Below are 13449 nucleotides of genomic sequence, written 5' to 3' on the forward strand. Positions count from 1 at the left end.
ATGGTTAAATCACAAGAATTTGAGTGCTCACTGTGTGCTGAGTACACAGAAGTCAAGGAATTTCAAATTTAACTGAAGAAGGAAAAACAAGCCCTCCTGAAACAACTTGGGACAAGTTGTGAAACAATCCGGAGACTGCCTTCTGCACGTTATACTGAACTATGGAGGCTTCTTAAATCTACCCCACCCATACCACTTATGTTTGCAGTGATGCTCGGTGCCTCTGCGCGCATGTGTGTGCTCCGGGACCTGTAACTAGCCATCTGAGTCGGTAGCCGCGGGTGGGAGGGGAGCACAATGGGAGTGGCCAGCGTGAACCCCTGGCCCACGGCTGGCAGGTTCCTCTGCCGGGGTCCCCGTCTGTCTTGTCTTTGTTTTTGCTCTGACTCTAAGCGTTTGTGGAGGGAAAAGGCAGGCACTGAAATAAAAAGTGGCGGAGATGGGCTGACGCTGGTATAAGCCGCGGGCCGGCCTGGGGGCGCCCTCCGCCCCTCCCCGGGGAGCGCCGGGCACCTCCTCCCCGGGGCGGCTCCGAGGCCAGGCTGCGGGGCCCGAGGCCGCGCGTGCTGCGGGTCCCGGGGGAGCGGAGCGCGGCCACTTCCTCCGGGCCGGCCCCGGAGAGCTCGGGAGCGGCGACCGGCCTGGGAGGGCACGTCCTCGCCCCCACCCCCGCACCGTCCACCCACCCACCTACTTCCTCCGCCCGGCGCGCACACAGGCGCGGAGCTGCCTGAACTCTCCACCCCCGCCCCCTCCCGGCTAACTTCCTTCCAGCGCTTCCTGAGCGGGATGAGCCTAGGATTTGCAAGACAGGAAAAAAGGAGGCGCGAGCGCGGGCGGGGAGACGGGATGCTGGCTGCGCGCTCTCCCGGAGCCGTCTGAAGGCCACACCGCGGGCCCAGGGCCGAGCACCCCGCGCGGCCCGGGGCTGAGTGCGCCCCCTCGCCGCGCCGCCCGCGCGCCTCCGGGCACCGAGCAGCCTTCGCCTCCGTGCCGAGCGAGCGGCGGGGAGCGGCGCCCGGAGACACCGCGGGGGGCCGGGAGAGTCCCGGGACGGCCGGGAGGAAGTGACACGCCCTCGCCAGCCAGCAGCCGGCCAGCGGCCAGCGCTGCCAGCTCCGCCGGGCGCCCCGGACCCGTGCGCAGCGCCCCGCGCCCTCGCCTATGCGGACCCCGGCGCCGCGCCGCAGCCCCTGATCCACCCGCGCCCGAGCGCGCGCGGAGCCGAGCAGAGGGAGGGGCACCGAGGCAGCCTCTGCGGGACTAACTCATGAAGAACAAGGGTGCCAAGCAGAAGGTGAAACGCAAGGGAGCCGCCAGCGCGTTTGGCTGCGACCTGACCGAGTATCTGGAGAGCTCAGGACAGGATGGTAAAGTGCCTCCTCTCATCCCAACCCCCTTTTGTTGGACAGAGCGGTGGATTCTCTTGGGGTGTGTTGGATTCAGTTCACGAGTTAATGTATTCCAGGCTTGTGCGTTCCCTGTACTTTGTTTTTCTTTTCGTATGTCTTTTTTTTAGGGAACATATTTGATTCTTCGATGCACAGAGCTGCCACCCCGACGTGCACGGGTTGTGAAGGTCATTCTGTGCTCCTTAGCCGAGCCGTTAACAGGCAGGCGGTGTTCTTTAAATGTAACTGAACATCTCGGGTGTGTGGGAGTGTGAGCCGAAGAAGGAGCCTGAACTGTGGATGTCGGAAGGGAGCGATGGGGGTGGACGTGTGGGACGGTGGTCAGTGGGCTTCCCGGGTGTACAGTTGCGACCACTTTAGCTGTCCCTCCTGGACTCTCCGATTTCATCCACTCATGGCGTGTTTTTATTAATGTGCTAGAAGGCGGTGGGGTGAGGTGGGGTGGGGGTAGGGATCCTGGCTGGGGGAGTGGTTGTACAAACATTTTCCGAATTTCTGAGCAGATGCCAAATATAAGTACCCCCTCCTTCCTCCAGACCCTTTACCCTGTCTTGGCGTTCAGCATCGCATTTGGTGTGGTAGGCAAAAGACGCGTTGTAAAAAGGTCAAAGGGCCTGGATTTTAAAATAGTTGAGGGTATGTCACAGGGAAGGAGGGTGTCTCAGTTTTCAAGGTCAGATTGAAAAAACTGGGGGAGGGCAGAGGAGAGACAATTTAAACATTTGTCGGGGGTAGGGAAAAAGAAAACAATCTAGAATACAATAATGGCATTTGAGATTAGAAGTTTTTAATCATAGGAAAGTTGAGAAAATTGAGCATTAAATGCCTCCTTTTGTAAGGTTGACTGGCTCTGCACTTACTTATACAAAAAGGCCTTGTCTTTGGAAGCTTCAGTGAGAGAGAAAAAAGCCCACTATATGAGCTGTGTGTTTATACATAGATAGATACAACAAAGGCAAAACTTAAGGGCTGTGTAACTATGCAGAATAATTCTGCCTCCAGGAAAATAATCTCAAAAACCATTCCGTTTGTGCATATCCAATACACATCTTTAAAACAGTGCAGGGTTTTTGTTTCACTTCCTTTTTTTTTGGAGACTCAGCACCCCCAGTAATTTGCAGTGGTGTGATATTCCTGTGGTATTCAAGAGTTCAGTCTGCTGTGTCATTAGGACAAATGGCTTGGTATTTTAGAGCTTGGGGAACCACGGTTTCCAAAACTGCCTCTTTTGAAATTGAGGCATAACAGTCAATTTATTTCCTTCTCGCCAACAATCTGGAGAGGGTGATTTGGAAGAAAAAAATTCCTTGGATTGAGTTTTTTGTTTTTAATATGAAGGAGCTCCAAGTATATATTTTAATCACTATGGTCAGACATTTAGTATGAAATGTTCCCCTCCGCCTGGTTTTGCAAGGGCCTTCAGGTTGACCTCTAGGTATACTAAGACTTATGCTCCTAGCAAGCTACCTTCCACATGTGGGTATTATTCTCGGCCTTCCCTCCAAGGCTGTGAGAGCTACATAGGGGCGCTTGCAAGCTCTACCACATTCTTACAAAGTCATACATCATATGATGATCTAAGCCTGGAAGTTCTGTGATGATTCCTTGGAAGCGCCCTGAGGCAACTGTCCTATCTGCTTTGTACATTAGGCATCTGCATGTTTCATTTAGAGAAACAAGGAAGGGAAAAAATGGAAAATTGATACCCAGGGCTTTCCACTATGGAAGGAGGAAAGGAAACCCAGAGAAGCAAATGGACCTACCAAAGAACATACCAATTCATACCAATTCATGAAAGATGCAGAAGCCCCGACCTGTTAGGTCCCTGTTCCTTGCCTTCATATCTAAGCCATATTCTTTGCAAATGATCTCCCCCTCCAAATTGAAAGCATACTGCCCTGTCACGGAATCAGAGAATGTTCAAGGCTGAACATACCTGAATAGAATTCAACTTTGGAGGAAAGGCTGCTGACATACATAATGACACACATACCTAATAGTGGAAATTACATGGAAATTAAAGTGGGCATGATAAGCAGCTCATGTAAATGGGAGTGATTAGGATTTCTCCCCTTCCCACACAACTAAAACAAATTAGCTAATTTTCTCTTATTATAGTGTAGTTGTGATAAAGTACATGCTGTTGGTTTCCTCTAAATATAGCCTCCATGGACTTTATAGACAAGACCTGGACTCTACTCTCAGCTTAGAATACTGTGGGTGACAAATCAGGGAGGGAGCCAGTGGCCAGGAGGCTGGCTGGGGTCTCTCAAGACTTACATCATAGTCGCTGAACTTTGTGGGTCAAGGGCAGGGCACTGGACCCGGTAGAAATGGAAAAAAATGGATGCAAGTTTGGGAGTACAAGGGAAGATCAGAGATGCAGAGAAACAAAGAGGGCCCCTGTGCTTGCACAGAGGAAGAAAGCCCACAGTGGAGTGGAGGACAACGCTGGTGACAGTCTGCTGTGCTCAGGCCAGCCGAGTGAGGGGAGGCTTGAGCAGGAACTCTGTGAGTGCAAAGAACCAACATCAGCTACTTCCCTAATCCAGTGAGGTCTAGCAGTTGGACAAACCTGACCCAAGAGGTGTTCAGTTTAAAGTGGGTATTGCTCAGTTACAACTCTTTACACACACACACGCACACACACACACACACACACACACACACACACACACACACAGACCCTTGTGTACAATCTCTGCCAGTACACAAAGGTGCTAGTTTCAGATTCTGTTCTGGTCATCCCCAGCCACATAAAGACCTCATGTGAAGAGACACTTTCTCCCTTCCTCCTCCTCCTCTCTTTGTTTTTGCAGTACTGGGGCTCAAACCCAGGACCTCATGCATGCTAGCTAAGACTCTATCGCTGAACTACATCCCCAGCCAAGTTCCCCTCACTTTTGACTACTTTTCTCCAGCCTGGTGTGCATACTGTACGAAGTGGCTTCTGACAAAACCCACCAGTCTCTTTCACTTCCTTCTACTAAACCGCTGTTGTGCACCCCCCATCTCCACCCCCATCCCCAGTTCTCCCCTGGGAACCCCAGCTCTCTTCCTGTCTGGAGCAGACAGGGAAGGTCACCCCTTCCTTACTGCTGATACCAAAAAAAGGAGGGATCATTTTCTTTTTTTCTTCTTTTTGTCCACTTACTATGAAGGCCTATGCTTGCAGCTGAGTAATAAAAACCACATTATGTTGTTGCCTCGGTCGGAGGGTGTGAGTGAAGCCTGTGAGGTCAGAGTGCATCTGTAGTCATTTACTACCTCCCCGGGATGAGCCACATGTCTCCCAACAGAGCTCAGACATGCTGGGGCCTGGGGCCAGGGACTAGCTAAAGGAGTTCTGTGAAAAACTGTCTTCTTCTATATTGGCCTTACTCTCAAGGCTAAGGACTTTCTCACCCTTTTGAGCCATCCTGGTTCCTTTTACCTACTCGCTGGTACAAAGACACATTCTCTGACTTAGTGACTCTCTGTGATGGTGACACAGTACAGTCACTTGAGGAACTTTATGAAAAATGTTGATACCCACACCTGTCCTGAGACCAATCAAATTAGCATCTCCTGAGATAGCTTTGATGTGGAGGTAGGGTTTGGAGACCCCTTCCACCTGCTAAGAAGCCATGGCCATCCTGAGTGCATCCTCTCGAGTGGTAGGAACTGTGTGCGAGAGTTTATTTCTGAAGATTTGCTTTCATTTTTACCAGGCAGAAACAAATGTCTATTAATATGTATATGATATTAATATATTTGTAGTACATATATATGCTATTTACTTAGTGTATGTGTTTGAGTTGAAGGATGGTAGAAAATTCATAACAAATAAACAGTCAGTACAAATACAGTACCAAGCTTTGTGGGAATAAGCCTGAGCATTTCAAAGGACCTCAATAAACCAGTAAGTCTTTTAGATGGGGCCATACTTTGTTTCTGAGGCTAAATGACGCCTTTGCTTTATTTATTCACTTATTTAGCAAATATTTACTAAGCTACTGTGCTGAGTGCTGCGGGAAAGAAAAAAGATGGGTTTCAGCTTTTAGAAATTTACAGGCTAAGAAATGTGAACAGACTTTCAGAAACCAGCAGCTCGGTTATCTTTGAAGTTAGCTGTCACGACTGATGGAAAAGCTGGAGGAGAAAATGCAAAGGCTTTGATCTCTGGTGAGACAGACTAGACAGTCATATAAACAGGAGCAGAGCCCCAGCAAAGAAGGTAAATATTTTCCCGTTGGAGATAAGTCTTAACACTGAATGGGGAGCAGGGCACAGTATTCTCTCCAGCCAGCTGGGGAACTCCTCACCAGCGTTTTGCCTGGCTCATCATTACCACAGCTCTCTGGCTAATTGCTCCTTCTCTGGTCTCAGTTTCAGACAGTTCTGGAGATCTTCCCTGATTTCTCAAGTCAAGCGTCTCAGTTGGGGGCACCCTCTTCCCTGGGAAACTCACTGCCTGAGATAGCGGATTGTTCCCAGCTGAGTGTCTCTGACACAAGTTAATGACCTGATCTAGGCTTCTATTTCCTGACTTGTGAAATGGGAATAATAATGTTGATGCAAAACTAAATGACTTAGTGCAGGTACGGCACTTGGCAGAGAGTGAGCTCAGGGGAAGCTATTTGTGCAGGGTCTCCCTGCCCCAGCCTTGCATAGCTCCTAAGACCCAGTGAGGCGCCGATGAAAAGGAAATGATGTGGCTGGATGGGCGCTGACCTCACCTCGAGTGGGTGAGTGGGCACTAACTCCAGACCTAACCCTCACCTCACCCTCATCCTCACTCTCACCGTCCTAGTGACCGTCACCTGGCCTCTCCATTCAGTGTGTCAGGCAGTCCCGCTTCCCATCACTCTGGGCAGTGGGTCGGCACCCATCTAACCGAGTCAGCTGCTCATTGTGTGGGAGCCTCCCTCGGTCTTGGTGGCCTGTGCCAGACCAGGGCCTGGGTGCCAGGGACGAATGACTTACCGGGTGCATACCTTGGTCTAAACTGTGTTTCAAGACACAACTTCCTTCTAAATCATACCCATCTTGAGGCCTGGAAACATGAAGTTGATTGTTTTGTGTTTTGTTTTTCGTCCTTCTGTTGCTTGCCATGTATTTAAGTCAGATGCAGCACATTTTGACTTGTCCCAAGCTGCTAATTAATTTTCTCTTTGTGTGTGAGTGCATATCCCACCCTCCTCTCTGAGCTGTTTCTTCCTATGTCCATCTGAATGTGAGGCTTGAGTTGAGTTGGTCTTGCTGTTCCTCTGTCAGAGGCTGGCCTTGGGGGCTGAGGGAGTCAAGACCACAGCCTGCTGGAACTTCAGAGGTCTGGAGAGCAGCCCCTGTCCCTCTAACCTTCCCCCAGGATACAGTTTTAGCAAAGACTTAAAGAACCTCTAGGAGGAAACAGGCTTGCTGTAGTTCAGAGGAGAATAAATATTGGTGCTGGATTTTTTTTCTCTGAGAGCAATTTTTGATTTTTTTTTTTTTAAAGAGAATATATCAGGCTGGGGAGTGGTTGGAGGGAGAAATAATAGAGGAAACTCTACGGGGGGGGGGGACCCAGAAATGACGTCCAAGCCCCAAAGTCAGACTTTTTATTGGCAGTGCAATTTTCTGTCTGTGTGTTTTATTACTATATACCAGTCACTTTACACATACAAAGTAATATTCTCAGCATTTTTAAGAATTGGGCATTTTTATCTCTGCTTCACAGAGGAGATAACTGAGGTCCAAGAGCCTGAGTGATTTGTTAAGATTATAGAGGTAAAAAGGGCAGGATTTAAATCCAGAGCTGTAGGAAAAAATCCAAATCTATCTGATTCTTAAGACAATGCTCTTAGGCAGGCATCACATCTTCCAGAATAGTGTATTTGATAGTTTGGCATTTATTTACCATTTTTGCCCCCCAAAAGCCTGTTAGAAGTTTTATTCCTTTTGCTTTGTTTTTCCCTGGCCCAGACCAGCAAAGATCACAATTGTAAGAGACATTTGCTTAGCGCTTTGTCCTATGCGAAGTACTTTTTAGTCCTGTGTGAACCTACCTGCCTTCAAGTCCATCTCGACCACTTCTTCCTCCCAGATCTCTCCTCGCCCACTGCATTCCCTTGGGGCAAATCCACAGTCCAAGGAGGAGAGTGCCAGACTGGGTCTCCATTCTATTTGTGGTTCTCTTCGAGAACTGGCCTTTCATGCTCAAGCAGCTGGCAAGCTCCACTCCAGGCAGGTGGCGTTGGCAGCGCACACAGGGTCAGTAGCTCACTGTACCTCTGTCGGGGTGAGCCCGTGGGGACGCACAGCAGTTGATAGACTGACCCTGTTTCCTCCTTCAGGAAGCCAGAGTTAGAGCTCTTTTCAGGAGCTCAGCGCAGCGACCTAGATTGCTTAATGGTTTGATGTGCACAGCTATGCCCAGATAGAAACCAACCCCAGCTTTGTGCAGAACTCCCCAGAAACACTGCCTTTGCCTTGGCCTCACCAGTTACTCCTTGGTATGAGCTGCATTCTTGGCAGGAGCCCAGAACCAGCTGAGTTTCTGGGTCGAGTCTCAGGTACTCTTTATACTAGTTCAGGTTTGGCTGATACATACCAGGCTCTGGTCCGGCCCCTGTGGCCAGATGCTGGCCCAGAATGTCTTTGGTGGGGCCCCTTCTCGTGCCCACCAATGGAGAGGGATATATAAAGACTAGCTGTAGTCTCGATGCTATAGAGACTAGAGAATAGTTTGACATATAAGCTATAATTCTGGCAAGCTACAAATAAATCCAGAGCTTTTGTGAAATGCCGCTGAATCAGTATGTGTGATTGTGCATATTCCTTTCCCGGAATGCCACATTTTTAATAATAAACTATCTGGTATGGGACCTTCAATCCAGTGCAACACATATTTAATGGAACTCTAATGAGCTAGGTGCTCTTAGGCTTATGTTCTCAAGTTGCTCTTGGCCTAGAGAGTTCACAAGATGGGAAGACAAGGACAACAAGTCCAGGGGCTCCCGAGATGCACAAGCGGGGGATGCTGGCGTGGGAGGCAGCTGAATAGAAGAGAAGCATCGGAGCGGAATGTTTGTAGTGGAGGAATCCAGAAAAACAATAAAACCAACATCATCTGACTGTGAGGAATGACAGAAGTATGAGGAGGAGATAGTTGGCTTTGAGAGACAAGAAACCACATGATTTTACCTGATCCTTGGAATGTCGTCCCCTCTTGCACCCTGGGGCAGAAGACATTTAGACTGGAAGGTGGCTGGAGATGGCTTACAATGGCCAGGTTGGGACGGGGCAGGGTGCTGGCTGGGAGGACAGAAGCCTGTCTTCTGTGGTGGAGTCGGGGAGAAGCCCACCCTCCGGAGAGTGAGCCACTGATAGAGGCCAGATTAGCCACCAGTTTGGTTAATTGTGCCTACATCCTGCCAAAGCATCAAAGTAAGAGAGATTGAAGGAAAAAAAACTTTGCAAAAATAATGCCAAATGACCACTCTAATTTTGTTTCTAAGCCATATAACATAAATGTTCAACCTCACCCACCTCCTGCTACATGTGTGGAAAATTCTGTTCTTTCTCCACTTTTTGAGAACCAACTTAGAAAGGTTAAATAACTTGCCGAATGTCTCCAAGCCAGAAAGTGAGGAAACAGGACTCAAAGCTGTCTGTCCAACAGTCAATTCCTTTTCCATAGCTTTGTCTACTCGGGACCCAAATAACCACGGCTACGCTGGCAGTCAGACAAGATCTGATATGCAGAGTCGCATTTTGCCACATGTTGCCAGGGTGATAAGTTCAGAGGATTTAGTTAGACTTTAATAAAACTTCTGGCAACAGTGTTCCCATCCCCAGTGTTTCAAAGGGAAACATTTTAGGTTCTAAATGGCAGCGTTTGAAACAGTGTGCCCTGTTACCATAAGTAACCCTTGTACCACTTCTCTCCCATCTGTTTCCTGCACGCTGAGTATTATTGGGAAACAATGATGTCAGCCCTTCCATATAAATCTACACCTCCCTCCTGGTCCCTCCCTTACATGCATTTTTTTGTTCCTCTTTCTGGCTTTTGTCTTGCTGTTCTGTTAAGAAACTCATGCTTTTGGCGTTAATTGTTGGCGTTCTTTTTAATAAGTTTTTGCTATTTCAGCTTCATTGTAGCCTTCAATATGCACATGCTTCTTTGCATCCATATTTGGAAAATCTTTTGGTCTTCAACTAATAGCTTGAACATGGGCCGGGCATTAGAAGGGAACCATTTTACTTTCTGGGAAAGTGAAGCTATGTGTAAGTCTCTGAGTCAAGTTTGGAGTTGAGAATCCAAACCCCACTTAGGGTTTTGCAGAACTTCCAGAAAGTGGGGGCTGACTAAGGGGGGGAAATATAACCATCAGGTGATCTGCAGCAGGTAGGGATTACCCTTCAGAGGCATGATTGCCAAATAGGGCATGGTTTCTACAGCCTCTTTTCTGTACTGCCCCTAAAGGCAAACTGGTTTCAAAATGGAAAGGAGTTTTCTGGGGACAACGTGAGTTTGAACTGTGGGCTCAATAATTCTGGACCTCCCCCTTTAAGCTTCGTGCAATGGGGATTTTCGTCTCAAATTTTACTGGGGATTAGAATGACTATCAGTGTAAGTCTTACTGTTATTTTAGTCATTTATTTTTGCAGTGTTGTGGGTTGAAACCAGGACCTGCTCCCTGAGATACATCCTGAGCCGTTTATTTTTTTCCTTATGACACAAGTTCTCATGGAGTCACTGAGTTTCCCAGTCTGTGCTCAAACTTATACCCTCCTGCCTCAGCCACCCAGAGGGCTGGGATTATAGACATGTGCCACTACACTGAGCTATAGCTCTGACTTTAAAATTAAACTTTAATCTTAAGGTTCAACAAATATTAGTCAAAATGATTATGTTCTTAGAAATACTGTTACATTTTATCCTGGACTCCTTGAATGGGCTGTACACTTACAGAGCTGCAAGCTGTGAAGTGCTGCTTCCCGTCAGGGCTCTGAATCCGGGCCTTGGGAGATCCTGTTTCTGTAGATCTAGGTGAGAAGTCCTGTTTCAAAGATGTGCTCTAGGTCATGCTAATAACCTCAGGCTGCTGAGCTCACTTAGACGTAGCTCATAGAAGCTTTGACTTAGCTTATAAAAAGAAGCTGCTAAGTGAAACCATGTGATTTGTATTTGCTTTATTTTACTTTGCATGTTGTCCAAAATGTCAAGTGAACATGAATTTTTACTATTTAAAAGTTAAAAAAAAAAGTTTTCAAATTATCATGGGAACAGTGTCTTAAATTGGGTAGTTTTTTCATACAGCTCCTTCCCATTTTGAAGGAGGTATGCAAATCAGTTAGTTTGCTCTCCTGTCTTAATATACCCAGCGTAGGGAAGTCAGTTCATCTCTCCTGTTAGACACAGTGTGGCAGGATGGTTGAATGTGTGCCTTTTTCCTGAGTGATGAACTTGGTTCAGATCCCAGCTCTGTGCCATGCCAGGCTTATGACAAGCACTAACCCTGTCTGTACCTCCGTTTCCTCAGCTGAGCGGAGACTGAGATAATATCTGTGTAGGATCATTATGAGGATTAAAGGAACTACCATGCAGCCTGAATTTTAGCAGATTTTCCATAGGTGTTCGCTATGGTCGTCATTTCCTTGGTGATGAAACTCTTGTCCTGTTTCAGCCTTGTTACTCAGAATGTGGAACTTGGGTTAGGCTACAGATGTGGAAGTTGAGAGAGCTGAGACTGAATGTGCTAAGGCCCCTCCTTGTATCCAGGAGCCTTTTCTTTTTCTTCTTTTTAAATGCTATTATATATACACACAATATTTTTTTAGTTGAATGTATTAAAAGCTAGTTTTAAGATTTTTATCTATCGATAAATATATCTGGAGTGGAACTGTGACAAACTTTCTGTGTTTTATACTTTTTTTGTAATCAGGAGAAAAGACTCTGACCTTCCCCTAAAAGAGACATATTAAAGGTTATAACCATAGTGACAGCCATCCAACCTCCTACTTAACATCTGGGTCTCAAGAGAGTGATAAATCTGAAAAATAAGCCTGTGGCCATCATTGATGGAGCAGTGTAAGGCTAGGGCGTAAGACATTTCACAGATACCTGTCTACTTGCTCCACAATTACATCTTCAGAGTGGACCAAATGAGGTCGGTCCGGCTTGAGAGTGAATTTAAACGTGAATCAACTGCAAATCGTGCTGAGTCTTAGCTGTGTGACTAGAAGCAGAGCAAACAGATGAAGGAATCCATTCTGAAATGTTAGGGGGCAGAGAATCTTAGAGGGGTTGCATTTATGCCACATGGTCCATTTTAATGTGAACTTCATACCCAAAAATACATTTAGGAAGGTGATCAGAATCGTGACAGATTGCAGAATGCTATAGATGACAAGTGACGTTAATGAGAATGTTTACTGTACGTAAGCAGGTATTTTATAGTTACTTTTCTTGTTGAGTCATAAATACTTGACACCCAAAGTCAAAGGGGGAGAAGTTTACTTCAGCTTACAGTTTTTGGAGGTTTCAGTCCATGGTCAGCTGGTTCCAAGGCAGGGCAGCATGGCAGGAGGGCACAACAAAGACGAAACAGTCCATGACGGGCGTGCAGAAAGCACAAACAGCAGAAGCAGCAGCAGCAAGCCTCCCTTTCCCTTTTTTCCCACCCATGCTACAAGCCTTTTGGGTGGTGCCACCCAAACCCAGACCGAGGTCTCCCATTATCCACGCCCAGAACTATGATAAGCCAATTAATTAGTGGACTGATCCAGTACATCACAGCCTTAATCCTAGTATCACACACTTGATCCAAATTCACATACCCTACATTTAGCCACCTTCAAAAAACCCTACCTGTAACCCCATGAGGCTCTGGGGGTAAGTCTAGATACAAGCCATAACAGCAAATAAATGCTGCTTCAAGAATTGACATGACCACGCCGGCCTCTCTGGGCTTTCAGGTTGGTTGCCTCTTTTGTTAGCTTCCTGTTGCTACCACAATAAATGACCACAAATTTAGTAGTGTAAGAAAGACAAGTCTACTGTATTACAGTTCAGTAAATTAGAAACCCAACACAAGTCTCACTAAAATTAGAGCACAAACAGCAGAGTGTTCCTTCATGGAAACTCTAGGAAAGAATCCCATTCCTTTCCCTTTCCAGCTTCTAGAATGACCGCATTCCTCGGCTTATCTGCCATCTACACAGCAGCAGTGTCGCGTCTGTCCCACCATCTTTCCAAAGTCTGTCCCTCTTACTGGGAAAAGTTCACTTTGAAGGGCCTGTGTGGTTAAACGAGGTGCACATCTGTCGTACTTTCCCTGTCTCAGCACCCCTGACCTAATTGCATCTGTGCAGCCGCTTTACAGAGCAGATGGCACATTCACCAGCTTTTGGAATGAGGCCATGAGTATCTTTGAAGGGCATTACATTTTTTGCCATCTTCCAGATAGGTACGGCCCTGAACAGGTCATCTGTCCAGTGCCTGGTGACCTTTGAGGGCTTTCTCAATTCCAGGACTTGATGATGATGTGATTTTAATCCAGTTTTGTCCACTGTTAGAAATATAGTTTGATAAGGGATTGTGTTTTCTGATCTTTATTATTCTATTCATTTTTGTTTCATTTTATTTTTAACTTAAAAAAAGAAAAAGAAATACTCTTTAGATTCCGTTTTGAACACCTGCAAACAAAATGGACAAATAAAAAGCCGTGTGAGGAGTGGGCGTAGGGAGACCTGTAATTCCACTGAGGAAGCTGTAAGTGCTGCTGCCTGTCAGTGTTTGAGTTCGGCCCTGCTGGCTTCTGAGGGAGCCACAGAAGTGCTGGACTTACGGCTCCTATTTGTTGAGCACATGCCTGCTCTGGGCCTGAACCAGTGTTAACTCCTGTCTCTGACAACAGCAGCCGGAGGCAGGTGTAACTCTTTTTTAATTGACGCATAATAATTGTACATATTTATGGCATAGAACATGGCATTTAAATACATGTATGCAATGTATAATGATCAGATCAGGGGGTAAGTGGGGATATCCATCACCTCAAACATTTATTGT

The 13449-nt window shown here is 47.0% G+C and overlaps 1 protein-coding gene across 2 annotated transcripts in view; it reads left to right on the forward strand.

Moving 5' to 3' along the window:
* The first annotated feature begins 843 nt into the window (after positions 1-843).
* The window catches only part of Arhgap31 (Rho GTPase activating protein 31), a 115335-nt gene continuing 102729 nt past the window's right edge, over positions 844-13449 (forward strand). For both annotated transcript variants that reach the window (XM_003469216.5, XM_063225019.1), the window contains exon 1: positions 844-1370. In XM_003469216.5, coding sequence (XP_003469264.1) covers positions 1271-1370 — 100 coding nt within the window. In that variant the 5' untranslated portion in view covers positions 844-1270. The remainder of the gene's footprint in view (positions 1371-13449) is intronic.

Source organism: Cavia porcellus, unplaced genomic scaffold (assembly GCF_034190915.1).
Source record: "Cavia porcellus strain 051 isolate PalLab524CR breed Dunkin Hartley unplaced genomic scaffold, mCavPor4.1 scaffold_15, whole genome shotgun sequence".
NCBI classification, from domain to species: domain Eukaryota; kingdom Metazoa; phylum Chordata; class Mammalia; order Rodentia; family Caviidae; genus Cavia; species Cavia porcellus.